Source organism: Passer montanus, unplaced genomic scaffold, assembly GCF_014805655.1.
Source record: "Passer montanus isolate IOZ18808 unplaced genomic scaffold, ASM1480565v1 scaffold53, whole genome shotgun sequence".
Classification (NCBI taxonomy): domain Eukaryota; kingdom Metazoa; phylum Chordata; class Aves; order Passeriformes; family Passeridae; genus Passer; species Passer montanus.
Window position 1 is genome coordinate 3523387 of NW_024370263.1, and position 25029 is coordinate 3548415.

The following is a 25029-nucleotide window of genomic DNA, read 5'->3' on the forward strand; positions in this document are numbered from 1 at the left end:
AATTTCCTTGCATTGCTGTTACAAGTCCAGAAATATTCAGGACTCCCTGAGTCAAAACAAATCACCCTGTAACAGTCAGAGTAGGAGTGCCAGATTGACTCTTCCTTCTTTCAGTGTTTTTTAAATCTGGTATTTCTAAGGTCTTTTACATTATCTGCAGTTGGGATTCTCTTTATGTCACATATTTCCCTACCAAAAGTAAAAAGGAAAATACGTTATCCCTGGAGTATCATAAGTGGCAATTAATTAATCTGAGATTTTTTTGGGGGAGGAGGTAGAATAAACAAAACATATACATTTCAGTGTGAGAAACATAGCATAGTTATGTGTGTATAGCATATTTTAATATTTATTAATATAAAACAAATTACTTCGTTTAAACACTGGAAAAAATACTAAAATAATCATTATTTTTAATAATAATACTGAATGAAAAGAAACTCAAGGGTATTAACTGGGTGACCTTTCTAAGAGTGCTCTGAAGTGAGTGGCAGTAGCCACAATTACTGAGTGCAGTTACCTGATGCCAAACACAGCAACTGGGCTTGAGAACCTTCAGTCGGGGGCTCAGGCAGCAGGAAAAAATTGCTCTTTCATTTGGGAGCGCAGTGACTTGAAATCATTCAAGTGCCCTCATTTTTCTGTTCTGGAACATTAGACTGATATCTGGAAATGCTCTGGTGGCGAGCAAAGGAGATGTCAGTGGAATATCTAGAAATGCAAGTACTGTCTTGGGAGAAATGGATTTATGGGCTGCTGCTGCCTCGAGCCAATGTGCCTGGTAATTTGTGATAGACCTGGCTTCTGCCTGTGTCCTGTTTCTGTGGATAACCTCTGAGTGACCCCTGCCTGATGAGTGAGTTGGCTCTTTTGCACGAGACCACTTCACATGAGAAGAAAGCTGAAATTTGTCATTTTGAAATATCAATCTGTTGCAATTTTTCTCCCCCCTTTGACAATTAAGCCCTATTTAAGAGGAATCAGGGTTGCAGACCTTGTTTTTCACCTCTGTTAGTGAAATTATTGCAGGGAAATCTTGCAGCCTTATCTCTCATTATGACTTCATTACCAAGTTGCAGTATCTGTTTCCTTCTGGCTGATTAGTTTGGGATTGATAACAGGAGTTGGAGCAGAGAGCCACTTTTGGTAAATTCCAGGGTCTAATCGTGCAGCAGTTCTTGGCTCCAGGTCTCTCCACCAATAAGTGTGTAAGTCATGGATCTTTGGTCTTGGTATTTGTCTGCCTTTCTTTAAATGGTTTTGAAAGGTTTTGAACATGAACATTTTTCAGGTAATAGAATTATTTTTCTTCTGATTTGCCCTACAATGTAGAACCTATTTTCTTAAGTGTGCCAGAGAGCTTCTGTGCTGCTGAGGCAGTGTTAAGTAATGAGTATGACACAAGATGAGCCATTAATCCCATCTCCAGAGAACAATCAATCTGTATAGTGCCATCTACTATTACCCATAGCAAAGAAAAACAAACCTAAGATTCTTTAGGAAATACAGATTTCCCAGTATTCAGGTTGTTAAAGAGTTAAAAACCCACTGTGAATAAAAGGAAAAAGGGTTGTTCTGCTGAGAAGTAACTGAGTAGTTACAGCCTTGTGCAGAGAAAAGATCTTTACAGGCAGGATAGAATAGAAGCAATTTAGGAATGATTTGAAAACTGCTTTTGAGTAATGGATGTGAGTGGGAGAGAGTGCAGCACAACAGATGAAACACTGAACAAGATTTTGCAAGGGGAAAACTTTCGGGGCTGGAAGTTAGCCTGTTCCCCACAGGGATGCTGGGGCTCTGTTTTGGTGGTCTGTGGAGCAGAGAGTGCTCCTTGGCAGGCTGAGCAGTGCATGATGTCATGGGATGCAGAACACATGCACGGAGAGCCAGGAACTGCTGTTCGCGCCGCGGCGCTGCCAGATGTGCGCGCTGAGAAATGGAGAAACCGGCTCTGTCAAGATGCTGAGAAACGTCCTGGACTGAGCCTGGGCCCAGCCACGCTCTGTGCAGAGTTCAAATACACTCCATGGGGTTTCTCAGTCCTGGAGCCCAAGTTCTGCTCGTGGGAGCAGCCCGTGTAGAATGCCTTTCCCAGTGTTTTTCTGAGATGAGCTTGGAGAAATTCCTGTTTTATCCAGAAAACATACTGAGGGCTTCTTCACGGGAGTTACTCGCAGCAGAGGAGAATCAAAGGAATCTGTTGACTCCAATTTTCACTTGTACTTCCTATTAAGGACGGTTCCACATTCCAGCAGAGGCTCTGGTGCCAGACACTGCTCTCTTTACTGATGCACAGCTCTCTCTGCAGATTAAGTGGCCTCCAGGAATTATTTGAATCTCTTACCCAGCAGTGCTTCACATGTAATAAAGCCAAAGGTGGGTTTAAGCTTTTCTGTATTTCAGGGTGAAAATACGGGTTTTTTTCCTAGATTTTTTTCACCTGGATTTTGGGGTCAACTAAAAATATTTTTGTTCAGTACAGAATGTGTTATCTGGTCATTGGTGTACAGAGAGTTAAATATAGCTTTGCGTCTCCCTCCTTTTACAAGGGCTCTAATTAAAGGGAGGAGGGGAGATGCTGGAAGGCAGCAACAGGAGAACGCCTACAGAAAGTCAGGAATTCTTTATCCAAATGGAACATTTCGAGCTTGAGAATTTTTTCTGTTTTGTGTATTTTTTTATGTTTACTGATGATTTTTCCTGCTAAAAAGATTATTGCTAGCTAATAGTATCATAATCTTGCTGGTCCATGTACAAGGCTACAGAGAAGTCTCCTGTAGTAGTCACACAGGTGAATTGCCACTCTGGAATCTTTGGAACTGTGCCATTCTGAGGGATCTGCTTAAGGGTACTCTGAGGTTCCTCTCAGAGGAATGTGAGATCTGTGAGTTGCCAGGAGGTTCATATTGCTCACTTGTTGAGTAGAAATTGTTCTGCTGAGCTCAGAGACTGCACCACAGCAGGGATCTGGTTCCTCCTGGCTGGGATGCCCAGGCATTTCTGCCGTGTCCTCTGCAAGCCATGGTGATTCTCCAGCTGGAAAACTCAGGGGGCAAATTGTGTTCTGTGCTGTTTTAATAAGGAAGGGCACAGCTCTGTAAGTGTCCCTGTGCTTGGATAGGTGTGGTAACTGCTCCCAGACTTCAAGGTATAAACCTCTAACAAAAGGCATCAGAAAGGAGATTTCTTCCTTATAAACAAGATGCACCATTTGCTGTCTTCTTCATGTTGTAGAAGATGGATCTACAAGAGGTATGTTCCCAGATTTTGTCTGTTCTCTTAGAATGATCAGGACACACAGCAAAATAAATCACTGATTTAATAGGCCAGGCTGTTAGATCTGTCTGATATGGGGGTCCTGTAGCACCTCAGATGAAGATCTTTTTTTTTTTTTTTTTTTTTTTTTTTTTTTTTTTTTTTTTTGAGCTTGGAATTATTTGGAGTAAACCGTTGTGAAACTGTTTCAGTTTTAGGACATTAAAGTCATGGTAATTAGGCCTAAGCCTTTATACAGCTTAATTAGGAGGAGAAGAATAACAGCACACTTCTCTGAAGTGTAAATATGAGCTTATTGGCAGCATTTTACCTAAACTCTGATGTTTATAGAGTGGTGGTTGGGTAGCAATGTGAAAACCTGACAATCACTGCATTTCTGACAGCCTGCTACGATGTCACGTTGAACAGTGAAAGTCTGTGCCCAGGCAGAGAGAATATATCAAACCAATTTGTCTCTCTTTTGTCTGTCATTGCTTGTACATGCAGCATATAAAGAAGGCATCGTGTGTAGCAGTGTAATTCAAGATCTATTGAGTCTTTTCCATTTCTCCTAGACCTTAATAAATTGAGAAGTTTTTAGATAATTCTTTCCCTTTGTTATTTTTGCTTATTTCATTCAGGTAATTCCTTCCCACACTTGTTTTTTCTTAATATTTCTAACCCACATTCAGAACCTGCTGTCTAAGCTACTGTGTATCAGGTTAAAGATACTTACCACAAGCTTTTTTCCAGCTATAATTACTTAATTACATTTCTGTTCTAATTGAGTTTTCTGTGCTGCATGGTGAGGCCTGGGCTTTGGGGACTGTGGGTGACAGCAGAGTCCTTGTTCCAAGAGGTCCAGACACATCAGCAGAGACATTCCAGGGAAGCAGATAATGTTGTTTTTTCCTGTTTACCCCGTGCCTGTGCAAAAAACCTCTGTTTCTAAGGTATCTGATGATAATCTCACTTTTCAAAATGGAAAAATGTGTGCTGGAGAAAAAGAAAGATGAAGTGAGTACAGGTTTCAAGACTAGGTTTGTGCTTCTGGGTCTGCTGTGGGGTCACCTTTTGTAATAAAACTTCAATAAGAAAATATGCTAATTGCAAAAATAGATTATGGAGTAATCTAATATCCAGTAATGAACTTCCATTTACATAATTTTCAAAAAAGTATTTTAAACCAATCTCTTATAATCAGTAAACCATTCTATTATAATCAGTAAATACTTTTATGTAGGTGCAGCTTGAATATTTTTTATTTTTAATTCTTGCAAATAGTTCACCCCTCACCTTTCCTGTCAGGCATGAATGGAAACTGCTGCATGGTTCTCTCCTTCTGTTTCTCCACAGAGAAAAATTTTAGTACCTCTTTATGCCTTATGCTTTTTCAGTGCTGGATGTTTGAGCACATGAAGGTAAATTAAGCAGATGTGTTCTGTATTTTTAGGCTGGAGCCAACAGCTGTCCTAGTTATTCTTAAATGCTCTCAGAGAAATGCCACTGGAGTCAGGTTCTGACTGAGTCTTGTGTGCTGGCTTCACTGCTGTAGGACAAAGCTAATTGGGGTTGCCTTGGTCACTGACAGGGTCTCAAATTCCTATTTTGATGAGCTCTCCTGATTTTGCTGTTTGAAGTAGTGAAGCTAACTAAAACTGCATCAGAAACCTTCATGGTAGTGCTGAGTTGGAGATGCTTCTCCTCAGCCAACTGCATTAGGTGATTGTTTTAGGTCCCTCCCAACAGGAACTATTCTATTCTAACAATCTTAGATGTGACTCCTCAGAGAGGCCAAATTGTCTCTGCTCCAATGATTTCAGTGATGCTGTAGGGTTTTACAACACCTTAAGATTGTTTCCCACTTTTGAAATGGTTATCTCTGACATGGCAGTGACAAGGTATTCTTCAGATTAACTGTAGAAGGAATTGCTCTTTGAACATCTGTCTTTCTGAGGGAGATTTATCCAATTCTGGTTTTGAGGCTTCGTTGGCTGTCTGTAGACACTTTGTCATTGTAGAGGAGTTCAGTTTATTTCTTTCCTCTGTTCTCTTACTGCTGCAGCAGTGAAAAGGGCAGCTGTGAGATGCAGCATGCTGTGCTTTGGGAAGATATGATGCTGCATATGGATAAATTGTGTCACATCTCTTATTCATACGGTCCTGTCTGAAAATGTGAACAGACACAAACAAAATTCCTGGTACACATTTTACAAGAAAGTTCAGCAGGTGAACTGCCTATCATTCTAAATCAGTAAGAGAAGAGTCCTTAGAGAGTTTTAAGGGCTGTTTCTGACAGTTACAGGATCTTTTGTTGAGTGGCTCAGGGCTCAGGAGTTGGATAGCCTGGGTAACATGCTTACATTTCCACTGTGTGGAAGAGAAATTTAGAATAGACAAAACAGATCCTTTACAATACAATAGTTTTATTGTGTAGCCCTTTCAGACAAAGCTAAAAAAGAATTTTTATTAAAACTTTGCATATGCTCCTATGATTTCTTTACATTTAGAAGGTATGTTCTGTATCCTGAAAAACAGGACAAATTTAATGTGCAGAGTGTATGTCACCAAACTCTAACTCCCTCCCTGTTCACCTGTGAGCTCCAGAGGAGCTAATTGTTAAAGCAATAAGTTTGACTTTATTTTCTCTTTCAGTTTCTTCATGTCACTGTCAGGTGTGTCTGAAGTCCACCTCCTTAAGAGAGATGTCTAAGTGGGGATGTGATTTTAAATCATAATTGAAAGGTTTCACATTTAATTTGCTGCTGGGGTTTGAGAGCTTGTTGGTTCCTCTGTGTATTGATGGATCTGTTTCCTCAGTGCTAGAGTGTCCTTAAAGGTACCACAGCCATCCTCTATCCTGCTTAATGTTATTTCATATTCAGGCACAGAATTCCTTCATTTCAACACAAACCTTTCCTTTGAATCAATTGCCTCTTCTAGAAAATTATCATCTCAGGCCTTTTGTCCAAGCAGCATCATACCAGGAAGGGAAAGATTGTTTTCAGTCTCACTACTGGCTGCATGTAAGATAATACAGCTTGCAACTGGGTTTTTTGGAAAGAATTCATAGGAATGTGTTTAAGGTGTACTCTGAGGAGCAGGCAGAGGGGACTATCTTGGGGAATAAAAGCAGTGTTTTCATTCAGGAACCTGATAATATTGTAAGTATAGCTTAAAAAGAAGTTTGTATAGCCTTGTCCACTAAATTAATGTAAGTCTCCCATTTTGGGCTGGTAATAGCTTATTTGAGGCTGTTATGCCTGCAGAGACACTGAAGATGTGAGTGCTGGCAGACCCTGTGGATGGCTGGAGTCACTGGGTAAGGTGTGGAAATGGGGGGGCAAGGGAGGAAGAGGAGCTCTCCTGGGGAGAACTTCCAGGTTAGTTACAGGTGATTTATTTGGCTCTTCGTTACCTGAGACAGCAGATTGTGGTGGAAATTGGCAAGGGAAGAGTGGGAGAAGACCCTTCTCCAGGGGAGGGCAGATAGCAGAAAGGGTTCTTTTCTGTGAATCTTTGCCTTCCAAGTAATGCTTTGACCCACATCTTGCCTGAATTACACTTGTCTCCATAGCAGCAGTAATTGTACTTCCTATGGAAAAAAGGAGGGGCAAGGCATAATTAGAAGCAGGTCCCAAACATGGTTTTCTGCTCAGGATCATGTAAGGGTAGAACTGAAGCCTCCTAAGCCAATAGGAGAGTCTCAACAGTTCTGAAGGCAAACACCTTCCTTGGTAAGATGCAGTTAAAATTTAGGATATGTTTCCTATCCATTGAGGTACAGAAGTACATTTTGCCATAGGACTGTCACACAGGTATTTCACAGCACACTGTGTTCATATAATACAATCACAACTGAGGTGCCAGCAGAGACTCTCACTGCTCTGTGAAGGGAAGGATGATGGAACAGGGCACTGTGTTCTCTCTCTCTCTGATTATCACCTCTCTTCCTCTCGTTATCCCCCCCATATTCCCTTCTCTTCTCCAAGGCATGGAGTAGGGCTTTCATTTGAAACACCAAAGTATGTTTCATTTGAAACACCAAAGGATGGGTAATGCTGGAGTGTTGACCTTTATTTCCTGAAGGGTGTGAAATAGATGGAGTTTTGTTACAAGACTTGGTCTGGTAATTAAAAGAGAATTGCCTAATTCCTGCACTTGAAGGGAGTTCCCTCCTCCCAGAGCAGAATTTTCTGATCTCCTTTTTCCCTTTTGCAGGCCACACTTGCTGAGCAGCTGCCATAGCTCAGTCACTCGTGCAGAGTCTCATCTGTAAACCCTTGTGAGGTGCTGTGTCTGCCTTCAGCACTCTGGCTGGAGGGGGTAAAAGCGTCAGACACAGGAGCACTGTAATGAATTGAAAGCTGCTTTAATAAATTCAGAAATAAAAGGACTTGATTTCATTATCCTTCATGAATTTGCCAAGGGACTCAGCTTGGTCTGCAGTGCTTTGCTGTGGGTGTTACTGCAGTGCTGGCATCTCACACGCTGCCAGCCCAGGCAGTACACAGGGAAGTGCAGGTTCTTACTCTGAGTCTTCATGTACCTGCTGAGCACTGACCAATTGAGCTGCTACCTAATTGGAATGACACAGTGAACTGAATTCTCATTCTGCTTGGATAGCCTGACAGCAAACTGCTCAACAAGCCATCTCCAACAGGACCTTTTCCTACTTGCAGTGTGTGATTGCTTCTGGGTGATGCTCACTTGAGCAGAGGGAATTTCAAGGCGTAACAAAGATATCAACTTAGAATTGATTTAGAAGAAAGTATTATGCAAGAGATGTGATAATACATCAAATAGGGAGGGGTGGGCTTTGGTGGTTGCAGCTTCTTTACACAGTTTTGCCATAAGGGGCAAAAAGTCCTTCATAACAATGTTTAAGCCATTAACTGTAACATTACAATCTCTCGCAACAGCTCCTGCATTGCTTCCTCTTAATTATCCTTACTTGGGAAGAATTTCAAAAACCTCCTGTTGATTATGTCAAAACACCACATTTTGTAATCTGTCTGTAAATTTGATGAAGCTTCATTCTGACAGCCACGTGGAGCTGAGCACTTATTTCCTTCACTCAGGCACCAACTGCTATGTACAGAACTCTTCAGAATTGTCAATACCAGTTCTTCAATTTATGGAAATCTGAGTTTCAGGGCCCGCTACTCTGCTGTTGGTGTAATAGAAGGGCAGAGCTCTGTAAGACACTAGCTCTGGGGAGTAAAACCAGCAGGAGCTCCTGTTCCAGGCCACACCTGTTCTTTTCAGTCCCTGCTGCATTTCAAAGCTTTATTTTTCACTTGCATCTCTGTGCTGCCACGTGCCCTGTCAGTGATCCAGGGGAAGGTGTGGGGACAGAAACACGGAACACAGAGCTCGTGTCTGAGGGTAGTGGGACAAGATGGGACCTGCTGAAGGCAGCTTTGGGACTGGTGTCTGAGCTTTGTGTGGGATGGAGTGGTGTCTGAGCATCAGGGCTGGAGCTGAAATGCCCCTGTCAGTGCTCTGGCCTCCCTGAGACCCAAGGCACTCTGCCCTTTGGGACTGCGATGGAAAGAAGCAACTGTTGTGTTTCCAAGGGACCTGGCAGTGAATGTTTGTTTTTTGACCTGTGTTTTGATATTACATTTGCCATTAAGTTTATTGTTTACCTCCAAGATGATACATTGTTGGTCATTCCTCACAGCAATGAAAACTACACCTCTGCACCATTTCAATAATATAAAGCCTAGAATTAAACTGCGTTGTGTTCATGCCCTAAGGATTTGTAACTCTCCGGAGCCTCTGTTCATTTATTAAAGCAGTCTCAGAAGAGCCCCAGAGCTGAGGCTGAAGCTCGGTGCTGTTGGAACAACTGGCTCCTGGGAGATGCCACAGTGCCCGGCTGTGCCCGCAGCCCCAGCCCTGGCAGCGAGAGCGGCACGGGGAAAGCCGAGAACGGCCCGGCAGAGCTGGAACCGCGGCACCGCGCTCCGTGTGCCCGGGGCACAGCGGCTGTCCCCGTGTGCTGGGACACAGGGCTGTCCCCGTGTGCCCCTGACACGAGGGGGCTGTCCCCGTGTTCTTAGACACCCCGTGCCCGGACACAGGGGTGCCGGTGCCACAGGGGCTGTCCCCGTGTGCTGGGCTGTCCCCGTCCTTGGACACCCCGTGCCCGGACACAGGGCTGTCCCCGTGTGCCGGTGCCACACGAACTGTCCCCGTGCCCGGACACAGCGGCTGTCCCCGTGCCCGGACACAGGGCTGTCCCCCTGTGCCGGTGCCACACGGGCTGTCCCCGTGCCCGGACACAGGGGCTGTCCCCGTGTACCGGTGCCACACGCTCTGTCCCCATGCCCGGACACACGGTCTGTCCCCGTGCCCGGACACAGGGCTGTCCCCCTGTGCCGGTGCCACACGGGCTGTCCCCGTGCCCGGACACAGGGGCTGTCCCCGTGTACCGGTGCCACACGCTCTGTCCCCATGCCCGGACACAGGGCTGTCCCCGTGTGCCGGTGCCACACGAACTGTCCCCGTGCCGGGTGACACCGACAGGGGGCGCAAGAGCCGCTCCCTCGCGCAGCGCCCCCTGCCGGCCCGGTGCGTCTGTGCCCGCCTTGGGCTCGCGTGCGGCGGGGGCGGGGCCGGGCGCGCGGCGGCAGCATGACCGCGGGCTGCGGCCCCGCTGCGCCCGCCGCCCCAGCGCCACCTTGATGCTGCACGTCCCCGCTCTACAAATATGATGAAATGGCAGCCCCGGAAGAAGGTGAGTGGCGGCAGGGTCCGCCCCGCTCCGCTGGCGCTGCCCTGCCCGGCGGGGCCGCCCGGGAGCTGCCGCCGCCGCTCCNNGGCGGTGCGCGGGGTCCGAGCGGGGCCGCGGCGCGGGACGCTTTTCCATGGCGCTCGGCAGTGCGATTTATGGATGTTCTTTGAAGGGAAAACCCAGCGAACCGAGTGGGCTGTGCCGCCCCTCTGCGGCAGTGACCCTTTGCTCCTGGCAGCTGTGGACTATTAAACTTTTTATTTTCTTTTTTTTTCCCCCCATTTTACTTTTTTGTTTGGTTTTTTGGTTTTTTTTTTTTTTGGGGGGGGTTGTTTTTTTTCCCCCATTTTACTTTTTTTGTTTGGTTTTTTGGGTTTTTTTTTGGGGTAGGTCTTTTGGATTTTTTTTTCTTTTTTTTTTTCTTTTGGGAAAGCCTGCTTGAACCAGCAGGGCTTCTTCTGTAGCATGTTGTGTGATACTGTGTCTTACATCAGGGAAGAAATAGGAATCATATGTGAAAGGCATGAGAGTGTCTCTGGCTGTGAGCGTGAGACACGAATGAACGGTGTTAGACTGTCCTGGTTGGAACGTGCCTTGTGCCACTGCAGCTCCGGCTTTCTACACGGGTACCTCATCTCTTTTCAGCTAATCTGAAGCTGTTCCTTCAGGTTTTTTTCAAGCAAGTGATTGTACCTAGCGAGAGGAGTTCTTATTTCAAGGCATTGTCTCGTAAGAAGGATAAACAGATGACAGTCGAGCTTGGTGGGAGTGTTGGTGCATTTTTCAGGCCCCTCTGTGCCTTCTTCCAAACTGGTTTTAAGATGTCTACAAGCTGTAGATTTTTAAATGTCTGTTTTTACTATTTTCAAGTGAATGTGCAGTCACTCCTGTGGTTACGGCTGTGGAAACCCCTCCAGGCCATGGTTACAGCTGTATTGACTGAACCACTGAAATATTATTCTTGGCTGTTGGCTGGACTCCTCGGCTCTGGAAGATTCTGTTCAGAGTGTCAGGATTCACTCGGCAGTATTGGCTCACCCACTTGTGCTTAAATCACCATGTCAGATGGTTATTTCTTTTCTCTGCATTATTGTCTGCGTCCAAATTGAGTTGATTTTGGGCAACCAAATTTGATTGTGTAGAGGGTACACGAGACAGCTGAACTTCTCTGAACTGTCAGGCTTGTCTGAGCAAAAAATAATTCCTGTTCCTGATGTGATGCAAACTACGTTCGTGTTGGACTAGGTTGTGTGTTCAGCTGTAGTCCCAGGGAATCTCAGCAGAGGTTCTTCAGTCGGTGCTGCCAGCAGCCTCACGTGAGCAGGGCTGGGATTTCTGCTGGCCCGGTGCCGTTGCAGCGCTGCCGGCATGCGCTGCTCGCAGCAGCCTCAGCAAAGGGGCTCGTGCAGGCCACGCAGGAGGTTCTGCTGCCCCAGGTCTGAGTGGCACAGAAAATGAGACAGGGCAGCACCGACTGGCACCACAGCCCGTGGTGCTGCTGGTCCTTTCCTCAAGTGACTCCTGAGAAGTCATTTCCCCTCCTTGTCCCTGTTAGAATACCCAAATAAGAGAGCCGAATGCATGTGCTGCTTCACTGAATCGGGAGTCTCCCTTGATTTATTTATTTATACTTGTTTTCTTTTGCTTTACCAATGTTTTTATTATTAAATGTTTAAGGTGTTTTGCTCATTGAGAGATATTTGCTTTCACAGCTGTGAAACGGTGCTGTATAGAATCTCATGCAGTTTATTAGTCCTGTGTGTAACCCTGGAGTATGCTCCTTTGTCTGGTGATTCACAGATACAGCTATTGCCTGGAATGTGTAACCGGTTCTCTTGCCTTCAGCAAATGAAAAACTGAATTTGCTTGTGACTGAAATACTCCTGTTGTAAACCATATGTGTTTTTAAGTTTAAAAAATAACCGTTGTTTACTGGTTTTTTCCCCCACAAGCATCAGAACTAATAAAGACTCTTCCTGTGGACCTTGGTGACTGACCTCTGGCTCCACTTCCTTCCAGGTTCTCTCTGCATCCTTGTCTTCTAGTCCAGAGCAAGGTCCATGCTGGCCAAGTGCCCTGGGATGCAGGCACTGGGCCCAGGAGCCAGGGGCTGCCAGCGCAGTGTGTGAGTCTGTTGCCTTGGGAAGTCAGGCTGGAATTCCAGCATGAGACATCCCTGCCTTTGGGTGAGCACAACTGCACTGACAGCATCTCAGGAGCCAGTAATTATACAGGGTCTGGCTGCAGCCATGACTGATTCATTGCATTGATCATATTCTTTGGAAAGCGTAAAATCAGTCATGTCAGTGTGCTCAGCAGCTCGGTTTTTAGGAATATCATAGAATTGTTATGTTTGGACAAGATCACCAAGTCCAGCTGTCAGCCCTGCATCACCATGATCACCACTAAAGCATGTACCCCTGTGCCACATCAAGATGGTTTTGAACACTTCCAGGGATGATGACTCCACCATTACCCTGGGCAGCCTGTGCTAGGGCTGGATAGCTCTTGCCATGAAGAAATTTTCAATAACATCCAAGCTCTACCTTCCCTGGTATAACTTGAGGCCATTTCCTCTTGTCCTGTCACTTGTTACTCAGGAGAAAAAACCCCAGGTGGCTACAGCCTTCTTTCAGAGAGTTGAAGATAGGGAGAAGATCCTGTGAGCCTCCCCAGCCCCTGCAGCTGCTCCTCATCAGGTTTGCTCCAGACCCTTCTCCAGCTCTGTTCCCTTCTCTGATGACCTCTTCTCTGGCACTGAGGGCAGGCTGGCAGTCTTGTAGTTCTGAAACTAAACCTTTCCCTAATCAGAACCTCTTTTTGAAGCTTCCTTTGGCTCCAGGGTACAGTTTGCTGGCAGAGCCATGTGTGCTGCCCACAGGATGCTGGCTCAAGTGGCTCCTCCTCAGTGAAATGGTGATTTTTGCTGGACCCCATTGCCCTGGACTTGCCTTGGGCTGCTCTGACCTGTTGTTGGCTAGGATTTGCTGCAGCCTCTGGGCTAAGGGGAGAACAGAATGGCATGGATGGTGGTGTAGTTGTTCTTGCTGATGCAGAATAGTGAATCTATGGATAATAATAAAATTATCATTATACTTGTGAGTGCCTGGTGGGGTACTGGAGTGCAGGTGAGAGCACTTCTTTCCGAACTGGTCAAGCCAGCAAGGTGTATAAAGTGGTGTTTCATGTTTATGAAATGTACCTGGTTTATATGTAGGAGCACTGTGGGAAATTCTGCCTGCTTGAGCCTGATAACAGCAGCTGGTTTAGACACTAAACAAAATTGCACATAGAAATCAATTGCTAATCAATTCTGTGACTAACTGCTGGACAAAACCTGAATTGACTGTGGTGGGTGTGGATGTCATGAAGGATTCAGTAAATCATCAATAGCAACACAGGGCTGAGCTGAGAATATCCCTTTGTTCCTGACTGCCACAAGTTAGACATATTTACCAAGAACATTTCTGTAAGAAAATTCATTCATGTGTAATGCCTCTGTGTACAAACAGCTTCTTCAGTTTTCCTGGAGTACAGAAGAAAATATGCTCTTAGTAAATTCATGCAAATCTCATTATCTCTCTGCCATAAGTTACTCTCTTGGAGACCTGTATTTGTTTTTTGAAATCTGAATGTGTGTATTATGGTATGTACAAGTCCTCTGTTTGGATTTTCAGTACGTGCTCGAGACTGGAATAGTGCATTCATCTTGGTCACTGTGTAATAGCAGGATCCAAAAGCTCAGATTTATGTTTTTTTTTCTTGTAATCTGTAACTTTGTGTCACCATTCCTGGCTCCATCTGTTCCTGCTGCTACTGAATCTGGGCACACACATCATGTTCTCCATGGGAGAGGAGCTGTTTTCTTGCTGTGCCATTTGGAGCTGAAGTGGGGATGAATGGGAGTGTTTGGGTTCCTGGGACAACCTCTGTTATTCACTAGAAACAATGAAATACCTTTTTGTGACCTTGTTCTTGTCAGTAATGATGTTTGTGTGACTCTTACAAGCAAGCACTGTGGGGAATCTACAGTGATTGCAATCTGTATTGTATTGCAGCTAAAATGTCACAGGCTGTAGAGTCCTTTTCCATAGGGAATGGAGTGGGCTGGCTCCTGGGTGGGCTATTGGTGTGAAAGTCACTTTTCACTCTGTGTTGTGGGGTGAAATGGATTATGCTGTGGAAAAGGACTGGGGAATGCTTGCAAGGCTGGTAATTCCTGCAAAGGAGCAGGAGCTCAGCTGACCTTGGTGTCCTTTTCTGGGCAGGTTGGCAGGTGACGGGCGGCACTGGGATGGGTTGCATGAGCATTTACTCATGTGGCAAATGCCATGGTTTTTCTAACCTGGAAAATCAAACTGATTTTTCAGAATTCTGTTCATATGAGGTGAAAATAAGCAAATCTTTAAAAAAAATATTTTTCCCCCTTTTTCTTCCTTTCCTTTCTCACCCTTGCTTCTTTCCCCACTTTCATAACTGGGAGTTATCAGAGTATTCATGAGCTTTGCTATTTTATATTTTTAAGAGACTTTTAAAATCTAAATCTACCCTCTTATATGCTTAAATAAACAGAAATGGATAGTATTCCTGACCTGTTAAATATTGCAGATCTTTTCCATTTAAGGCAATACAGTCCTTGGCTCTGGAATGATGTTCTGCCTGAATTCATAGCGATCTGAGCTGGTAATCTGTTGTTCTGCTGTGATGGACCACTGTCCTGCCTTCCTCTTAACAATGACTGAAATCAAAAAGCTTCTTGCAGAGAGGGGAGAGCATGAGGGCAGCTCCTCGAGGGGAAGGCTGACTGGCTGGGAACAGGGCTGATTTGAATATTTCCAGTAGAAAAGCCTGCAAAATCCTGACAGGTCTTACCCCATTTCCCACAAATTTCTGTGATGAAATGTGCACTTTGTAACTACAGTGCATTATCTAAGGTTTTTTATATCTGATAAGAGTTTCTGTATTTTCACTTCCAGTCTTACAGGCGTGGTAAGATACCTGACACCTGCTTGATGTTGCAAGCTCTTTTTCTGTATTGTGTACAGCAAAGATCCAGCAACGTTTGAGGGGACAGTCCCTAAAATGTTGTCATTTTATCCCTCACTATCAAATTGCTGTTTCCTGTGTCATCTCTTGTGCTTCAGGGTCTCCCGCTGTATGGATGATTGACTTTCACCTGTCTGTGACCATTTAGAGTCTTTCAGCACATTAAACATTCTTTGATAATACTGTTTATCTGTTGGATCAGTCGTGAGCTCTGATGAGCTTGCTCTGAAAACTCTTGTTCTGCAATGCCTGGATGATGCTGTGCTGTGAGCCCATCACTGATGGCTGAGGTGCTGCAGAAAATCAACACTGTGCTCCCCTTCCCACAGGCTTGGAGCAGGATGTTTTGCTGTACTGCTGGAAGGCTGAATTGGGATATTATAGGATAACAGAGATGTACAGAGGCAGCAGCAGTCCAGTGGACTGTGTTCCCACAGCTGGTCACAAGAGATGTGGGATTGTACATATTTGCTTATGAAAAATTGTGAATAACTGACATTACATGTTCCTGACAGACATTTTCCTTATGCACAGGGAGAACAGCTGACAGACATTTTCCTTATGCACAAAAGCAACAAATGCAAATATTAGTTTCTTGTAACCTCTGGTATTTTGTTTGCGTTTATACAGTTTTTGCAAATACTGGAGCAGCTGTTGCCATACTTGTCCTTATTGCCTGAAAAGGAATGCATATCCAAATGCTGTCTTGGAGCCTTTGATTCCCTCAGCAGAAAAGAACTGTATGTCCAATATGCAGTGTTATAACTGATCTTCATTTGGTGTAATCTGTGGATATGATCTATTCCTCTTCTTCTGCATGCACTTCTAAAAATCTGTATATTTTAGGCTTTTATAAAAACCTAATTATAGGGTCATTAAGTAGGGTTTGCTGATTCTTGTTAAGGTTATCAAAGATAGATGCATATTTTGGCAGAGCGGAAGCGTGGGTTAATCAATGTGATGGCAACATACAATTCACCAAGAAAATATTCCTCCTCTATTTCCTAAATAGAGCATTTGATGGGAAAATCCTTTGCAGTAAGTGTTGTACTGCAGAATTTCAGTCAAGAAGATAATTATTACGTGTAATTATGGAAATTTCTGCAAGGGAAATTGTTTGAATTTGTTCCTGTTAGGAAATGGAATTGCTCTACTTGCAATATTTGAATCCTTTTAGATGATTAATGCAATCTTCCTTAATTCCTGTGTATGGGTCTTGTAACCTTCTGATACACCTAAAATCATCCCTTCAGTCTTGCTCATCCATTCGAATTTCTACTAGAGCTTACTTTGGTTTAGAAGAAAAATCCATGACATGCACAAAGCTTCTCTTAAACGGGGTCTATTACTTCAAGAGCTGACAAAAGAGGTTAAAAATGAGCATGAAGTTAGATGTGGTGAAGGTGAAAGAAGAGGATGAGAGAGCTGGCTAAGGTCAGAACTTATCCCTTATAGCAAGGGTGTGTGATATGTACATTGTACCTGCACCCTGGAGTCAGGTTGGATTTGTAAGCACTGCTCTGCAAAGCTCATCATCTTGCTGTGTTTGTACATGTTTGTCAGAGTTCTGTATTTGAATTGAACACTGGAAAATAATTTCATGATTTGAAGTCTTTCTGATTAGTTTCAATGTCACTTTGCAATGTTTTGTGGAAAAAATGAAGTCTTCATCTGCCAAATGATATTAGTGCTTTTTAGTACATTTGTAATATTCTTCTCTGTGGTACTTTATTTAAGCAGAAATGCCCTGCTCTGGTAAATCAACCCTTCTAACAGGGATTCCTGGGTCAATTTGAAAGAGAAGCAGCAGCTTGTATCACTAAGTATCTTTAACTGGAACTTGGAATATTAGTTTGACAGGAGCAGCTAAGCATACGCATCTGAGAAAATACAGGCAAAATGAAATTGTAGAATTCCTTCATACAGGTTGGATGGACTGGTTCAGCCACAGAGTGTTTGGGAAGGAAAGTTTGTCTCTGGAGGAATGGAAAAAGATTCCCTTTGTGAGGCAAACACTGTGGTTCATGGCTGGTCCTAATGTGGGGTAACACAGAAGCCTGGCATAGAGGGATTTTTTGCAGAGATGCTGGTTTGAAAAAGTTTGGAGTAATGAATAGAAAAATGCTCTCAGATTGCTTTCTCCTATGCTGCAAAAATGAGGGCTTTATAAATAATAAAATACCTGTCTGTGTCATCAGCTTAATTGGAACAATCTCTGAGACCATTACGCTTTGGTTAGCCACAGTTAAAAGTGTCAGTAACATTCCTACTGGGATATTTATTAAAGCTGTATGGATTGTGCTGTCAGCATAGCTTGGGTTTGTTCCCCAAGAGCACGGCTGCCTGGCCAGAGCTGCTCCTGCCCTGCTCACCCTGGGGCAGGCTCTGATGCTGTGTGGATCCAGTGCCTGTGCTGCTTGGGGTGACCCTTGGAAAGTGGTTTGGTTAGAGGGGCTTGGCTCCTCAGCACCTCTGATCCCTCTGTGCCTTGCTGGTACTAATGTGATTTTTGGGTTTTTTTGGATAGAGAGTAATAAGTCATGTTTTTTTTAAAAAAGGGGATTTTTTTTTCCATTATGTGAAAATACAGGTCTTCCTGTCAGAGTGACTTATTGTTTCTTTTGTTCTTGTTTTTATTATTTAGTAGCTTACTACATTTAATGGAGTAAATGAGGATTGTGAGATGAATGCAAGTGTGACAACTTTTTGCAAATTATGATTACATGCTTTCCAGGGCAGCACTAACAATTCAGTGCCTTCAGCTATTTGAATAACCCAGATCTAGGCTTGCACAGTTTCTTGCCTACATTGAAACAAAATTGCACAGCTGAGGTGGGAATGTTTATGGGATAGGCTAGTTTGAAACTCTGAATAAGAATTAAGCGTGGTGGCTTCAGTTGCAAATAATTTCTGTCCTTTTAATGGAAGACAGTTTGTAGAAGCACTTTTTTGGTTCCTGTACAGGTGGTTGAACCTTTCCTGGACACAAGCTGCTGTTTGGCCTGCCATGGAGCAGGTGAGCAGTTGGGGGCTGGAGCTGGCACCTGAGGAGCTGGGCAGGCTCTGCAGCCTGGCTCAGTGCAGAGGTGGATGTGCAGCCCAGGGTAACACACTGCAGAGGCTTTGGTAGCCAGGGTGCTTCTCTTGGCCAGTGCTCTGGTGCAGGGTCCAAAGGGATTGTGCAGGTCTGGGAGCTGCTGCCGCCTCAGATTGATTGAGATGCTGTGGATTTGTCAAGAAGCATGCCAGATTGTATTCTGAACTAAACAGCCATCAGAGGGATAAAACCAACTGTCTGACCTCCTGGTAAGCCATGCTGTCTTTCTTTTAGATTTCTTTGTAGTTTTTTTTTGTACTTTGCCATTACTCTTTCCTTTTCTGCTTATCTTGTAACCTACCATGTGATGATATCAGCTCATCTACCCTGAAACCAAGTCTGGAATGGAAGGAAAGGCAATTCCTGTGATACTCTGGCAGCTACTCACATTTCTCTGACAAACCTGCTATGCTGTGACTTCCTTCAGCAAACACCATTTAGACAGGCTGTCCATGTGCCTCCTATATGGATGGCTGCAAGAGTCTATTCTGCCCTCTCTTAACGTGGAATCACACCTAAGCAAGCATGAATTAACCTCCATAAAACATTCAACTATTTTTACTCTTAAGTGGCAGGAAGGAGGGACTTAACTGATACATAAAATATCCAGCTGTGTTATTCATGTTAATTAGGCCTTTGCAGAGACTCTTATGACTTGGCACCATCCCATTTTCCATAGAAATGTTACTCTGTTATGGTTGGAGAGCCTTTTCATGAATTTCTGGGTTCTGAATATGAGCTCTTGCTCAGATGCAGACTCGTGACAAGGATATCTGGGCAGAGAAACACCTTTGCCAGTCTCTCACAGCATGTAATGCACACCACAGCTTTCCCCTCCTCAGACATGCTAGAAATTCTTCCATGTGGGAATGCCGAGTCCCTGGCACAGGATGCCCAGAGAAGCTGTGGCTGCCCCATCCCTGGAAGTGTCCAAGGCCAGGTTGGAAGGGGTTTGGAGCAACCTGGGATAGTGGAAGGTGTTCCTGCCCATGGCAGGGGGTGGAACAGGATGAGCTTTAATGTCCAGACCAAACCATAGAACCAGTGATTCTGTGAGCAGCTTCCTTCATGTGGAACAGTGCAGTCCCTCAGCCTCAGCAGTCCACACAGATCACCTTTGATGCTGGAACCACCAGTTTCTTGTTACAACTGCTGCACTTGAAAAGTCTGAGGGTAAGCTTTGTTTGGTGTAGAAAGAGTGGAGAAATCATTTTGAAGTAATGTTTAACTTCTGTCTGGGATTTTCTAAGATCAGATCAATGCAGCTGAGATTAAAGAAAGGAAGAAAACATCTTCCTTTCAGAAAGTAAAGTAGCTCCCACAGTAAGTGTTCCTATTGAGCTACAGTTTTCTTCAGCATGCCACCAGTTATTAGCAACACTATAAAGAATAGAGATTTCTTAGGTTGTATGAAAAGCAGGTTGAGCTGTAGAGTATTTTGCAGTGAAGAAATATGCTTGAAAGTGAGCCAAAAGCTGTCATTTCCCTTTTCATCTATTAAAAAGTACATTAACACTGTCAATCATCAGGCTTCAGAGGTTAGGCAAATACAGTCAGTATCTGCCAATAAAATCAAAGATTTAACAGATCTCACTATCAAAGTTAGATTAAAGAGAGAAATTTGCCATATGGGCATGAGCCCCAGCTGTGCTCCAGCTCCGGTGTCTCTAAACAAGGCCATGATCCTTTGAAATCAGCATTGTTCCTGCAGTTAAATCAGCATTGTTCCTGCAGTTAAAGCAGTTCCAGCAGTGTGAGTGGCTGGGCAGTGAGGCCAGCACCCCTGGGTGTCCTGCATGTCCTTGTCCTGGGAAAGGGTGGGAAGGCCAGCTGTGGGAATCAGGAAAATCTGTCAGCACTTGCTCACAGGGTGTCCCAGTTGTAATGCAGCAGGTCGGATGGTGATGAGTTGTTTGAGTACAGGTGTCACTTTTATATGCTTTGCTTAGACGTTAATTGTATTCTTTGTGTAGCTGGCAGAATTTAAAAGCAGTAGGTGGATTCTCCGTGCTGCTTTCCTTTCTAATTGGCATTATCTTCTGAGCAGCAGCAGCAAAGTCCATCCAACAGTCCAGGCTAAAAGTCAGCTAAGTTAGCAGAGAAATTTCCATCATCCTCGGTATCTGTTGGATCTGAGTCTGCCCAACCATTTTGTACCAGGATTGCTGAAGACATTAGTGTTGAATAGTGTATATTATTTTTCTTGCACTGTAGATTAAGCTTAAGACCTTGTCAAACCTTGCTTTTATTGTCTTAAGAAGCAGGTTTGTGTGTGTGTTTGTTTGTGGTTTTTTGGGTTTTTTTAATAGACCTCCTTAGAAGTCTTCAGTCTGTGGAAATGTCCATTTCCCCTGATACCTCCCTCCTCTCCCACCACAAAGTTTTATAACACTTTAGCAGCAGTTGCTTTGCTTTCTCTCCAGCTAACTGGCTATTACAGCAAGAATGTTGGAGTTTGTGCATGCTTGTTTTTATGGGAAAGCGTTTCCTGGATCCAGCAATCTCGCAATCTCCATATTTTACATTACTCAAACTTCCTTTGAGCTAAAATGCAGCTTCTGGGGTAATCTTTTTTTTTTTTTTTTTTTTTTAAATTATCTTTCAGTCTTTTCTAGATTTTCCTTCATTCTCTTTGCTTGGAACCTTGTGTTATATGGATGACCCTCAACATGTTTGTCCTTTTCTATTTTTTTTTTTTTTTTTTTTTTTTTTTAAGTGGTTCTGAGTGTTTGCAGTGACTTTAAGGGTGTGCTGGTGGCTCAGCATGGCCAGTCTTGGCACCAGGGTCAGGGAGCTCTGGAGAGCTGTACATTGTTTTTGAGTCTTTCCCCATTTTTGCCTTGAAACTGGATTTTTTTATTTGTCCTGGTTGGGGAATAGGACATCTAGATCAGATGGAATGAAATTGTAAACATGCTACAGCTCTGTGAGTTAAAAGCAATTCAGCTGTTTTAAATGTAAATGGTGTAGGATTATATACTTGATTTGTTATAAGCTTCCTAATTCTGCCTGCCTCAGCACTTTACTGGCAGTTAATTGCAGCAGGGCTCGGAGAAACATTCCATAAGCTGCTGAAGACAGCTTTGCCACAGTCTGACACACTTCTCCCTTGGTTACATAGCAAATGGACACTCTGGGATAATTAGTGAGGAGGAGCTCCAGTGGCCTGGGTACTGTTCTTTGCAGCCTTTTGCCTGTGAAATCCTCTCTCTTCCAAGTCTAGAGGTCTTTTGTTTTGTATATTGATATGTGTAGTGATTAGATTGACTAGTTCTGTGTTTTGATGGGTAAAGAAATGTAGGGAAATATTTAGTATTTTGCACAGGCACTCAGTGAGGGAGTTCCCCAAAGCCACAATTCCTTAAACTTTCCCCTAGTTTTCTTCAATGCACAGAAGAAATCCTGGAAGAGTAGGAATGCATTTAGGTTCTCACTGTTACAGAACAAAGGTCTTAGCAGCAAAAATACCCTGTTCAGTTTGATCTCAGGCAAGGACTTGATGGCATTAAGGTGGGAACTGCCCGGTTACAGTCATGCTTAAGTTCAAGGCTCTGGGATACAGGTTGAATCACTGTCTCTTTTGTCTTCAATTTCCCACCTACAGCATTTGTTTTCTTCTGTAGGTCGGCATCCCTCTGAATAGGTTGTCTTTGTGCTGTCACAGTCCTGACTGGCTCTGTACACGGCTTTAAAAAGCAGGACGTGATAAACCCCAAACTGTTAACAATTAGTGCAGCCTGGCAAGTTGCTCTGTGTGGTAGGCTGTCTGATGTGAAATAATGCATTAGAGGAAAATTTTCCTGAGGGAAATTAGACTTAAATATGCAGGTGGACCATGTGTCTCTCTCTCCTGGAGATGATGTGTCTTCTGAGGCATAATTAAAATTCTTTACAATTGTTTTCACAGTACACAGTGAATGGATAAGTGTGACAGTTGAATGACAGCATATATGCAGCCTAGGACAAGCAGAATGGCTGAATATAGTTTTGTGATTAAAACTTTTGTTATGAGCTGAATTCACAGCTGTTAGGATATAGACATGAAATTGAATCTGCCATTCTAGATGCTGATTTCTTTTTTTTGTGCTTCTTTTTGTATGTTGAACCTCTTACTAGCTCTTTCTTCCCAGATCCTATCCATCCAGGGGTTGTGGTACATTGAGTCTGTGGCAGTGGGAACTGATGGTCTGTGGCGTGGCTCACTCTGCTGAGTTTAGGGAGATGTCCCTTGTGATGTGACAAGGCAGTAACAGATCCAGTAACCTTCACACAGAGCTTTTGGCTGCCTCGGTCACTCTCCTGTTTGCTTAGAGCATCTGCACCCTAGAGGCTTAAGAGACTGATGACCTGCCAGGTGCCACATTTACTTCTTAAACAGGTTAATAGATTTTCTAGTTTTAACCTTAATCTTATCTTGTTAATCATCTCGGCATTGACTGATTTATGTTTTTTTCCAATAGTTGAAACTAGGATTCACCCCATTATAAGTGTTAACCTGTACTCATTTGCATTGCATTGCAGCATTAGTGACTTCAAACCTTGCAGTCATTTCTAGAGACATTATTAATAAGTCTGCGGGAGTCCTTATGGTCCTGATAATGGTTGAATTATTTAGTTCCATGAAAAGTCTATGGCTTCTGTAATAAATCCTAGAAACCCTGGACCCCACCCCAAGATAATGGTGCCATGTACACAGATGCTCTGGTTCATCCCTTGGGAGCTAGGATGTGTCTCATGCCATTTCACCAGTGTCCAAAGGATCACTATCTTCACCTGAAGCTGTACCCCGTGTCTGTCTGGGTTGTGACAGTGAGTGGAGGTGTTACAGGGAGGTGTCCCCACTCTCTGTATTTGCTGCTGTTTCATTTGCCATGTCCAGTTGAATCCATTTGACCACTACAGGTTTCAGTGGGACACAGGCATTTCCTTGCCTGATACTTATTTTCATTGGAAAATACTCTTCACAGAATCCCAGAGTAGTCTTGATTTGGAAGGGACTCAGAAGGATCATCAAGTCCAACTCTTAAGTGAGTGGCCCATATGGGGATGAACCCCATGGCCCTGGCATTATTAGCACCATGCACTAACCAGCTGAGCTAATCTCAGGCTCTCACTTGACCAGCCTTGAATCTGTTGAGGTGTTCACCTGGTCTCATTAGGACTTTGAATGCAGACAGCTCTGTTGCTTTTGTCTCCTGCAAAAGGTCACTTAAAACTTGATCGAAATCAGTGTCCCAGTTTTCACCTGGACCTGTTTCAGGGGTTCTTATCCTGGGGTTTTTACACTGAAGCCCTGTGCTCCCATCTGATGGGGAAGATCTGAGGAGCTGAGGCTGAGGAATTGGCTTTGTTATGGACCTGCTTGAGGAGTGTTTTCTTTTCCATTTATCTCAAGTCTCTCATTTAGGAACACATGAGGGAAAGAGCTCATCTGCCACTACTGGAGTGTGTCCTGCTTGGCCTCCTGTCCCCCTGGGATGGGGGCTGTCCCTTCCCCTGCAGCGGTTCCACCTCAGTCCCCGCTGCCATGGAGACGTGTCACCAGTGGCCATTACAGTGGTGCTGAGATGGCGGCTCCTGCTGTGCCTGCAATTCCCATCATCCTGCTTCCATCAGCATTTTTCTGGTTTGAATCCTGCTTTGATGAATTCCATCTTCTCCATGCTCACAGCACAGTGCCCTCCCAGACACACAGTCTCAGATGTAATGCTTTGTGGCCCAACACAAGCTGTCTCTCTCTTACTCTGATACCTCTTAATCATTGAAATGCAGCATTTTGAGCTGTTTCTGCCATCTGTTTTTTGCACAAGGCTTCTTCTCCTGGCTTTCACATGATGTGTGAGAAGTCAGGAGATCTGCATCTTCCCCCGAGGAGAGGTGGTGGTGTGCCCATGGGATCCAACTTGGGATGCCTGTAATTCCAGTATGACTGGGGACCCAGTATAATCCCTGTGCATAAAATGGGCAGTTTTCTGCAACAGGCAAGTTGTGTGGATTCTGATGTACCTTCCTTTGCCAGAACTGTAGCAAAGAATACACTAATCAGGCAACACATCTGTGGGTGGAATTTAAAGGTTGTTTACTTACTGGCTGTCAAATTGGAGTAGGTTTGTTGTAATTCAGTTTGGAAATTGTTCACAACTGGTTCTGAATGATGGCAGACAGGTCTTGTGTAGCCTCTGGAGGCTCTCACCCTGGCCAGGGCCTTTGGTGGAGGTGTGAATAGTGTCTCCTCCTCTGGTGGGATGCCAGGCATTTGATCACTATAAGCAGGGCTCATATCACTTGCAGCTGCTGCAGGGTGTCCTGTGGTAACTGAGAAACAGCTCCCAGGTTGTGGGCAGGGCCCTGGGCTTTGCTCTGTGCACTATTTTCTTGGGATATTTATTTATCCTGAAGCTTCTACAGAAGCTGTAGTTCCTGGGACAGTCACCCTGGCTTCTTCAGAGCATCCGGCAGGAAACTGCCCTGAAGTCCTGGTGACTGTATAAAGCACTGATCAGTTCATTGTTTTAATTTTCATTGTGGTTCCTTTAGCTTCTGGCTCTCCAGCATGCACAACACAATTCCATCTTTGTTTCGGTGTCACTGTCTAATGTGTGGTGGCTGGTGACAGTGCTATGCACAGAGCTTGTGGAGTCTCTCTGAATTAGTTTGCTTGCATCTGTGGAAGAACTGGAGCCAAAACCCTCTCCTTTCAGAGGATTAGAATCACATCATTACTGGAGGGAGTTCAGAGAAGAGTGAAAAAAGTGATTAGGGGCCTGGAGGGATTGATGTGTGAGGAGAGATCAAAGGGGCTGAATTTGTATCATTTGGATAACTGACTGAGTAGGGAACATAAAAGTCTGTGATTATGGAATGTGTATAAACAGGGATGTGTCAGGGA

The 25029-nt window shown here is 44.2% G+C and overlaps 1 protein-coding gene across 3 annotated transcripts in view; it reads left to right on the forward strand.

Annotated features, from left to right (window-relative positions):
* Positions 1 to 25029, forward strand: part of TTC28 (tetratricopeptide repeat domain 28) — a 102499-nt gene that overhangs the window by 14087 nt on the left and 63383 nt on the right. The window contains exon 1 of one of the 3 annotated variants that reach the window (XM_039724381.1): positions 9892 to 10000. The exons of the other annotated variants lie outside the window; for them this stretch is intronic. Within the exon in view, the coding sequence (XP_039580315.1) occupies positions 9974 to 10000 (27 nt within the window). The 5' untranslated portion in view covers positions 9892 to 9973. Of the gene's footprint in view, positions 1 to 9891; positions 10001 to 25029 lie in introns of those variants that run through there. 3 annotated transcript variants of the gene reach the window in all.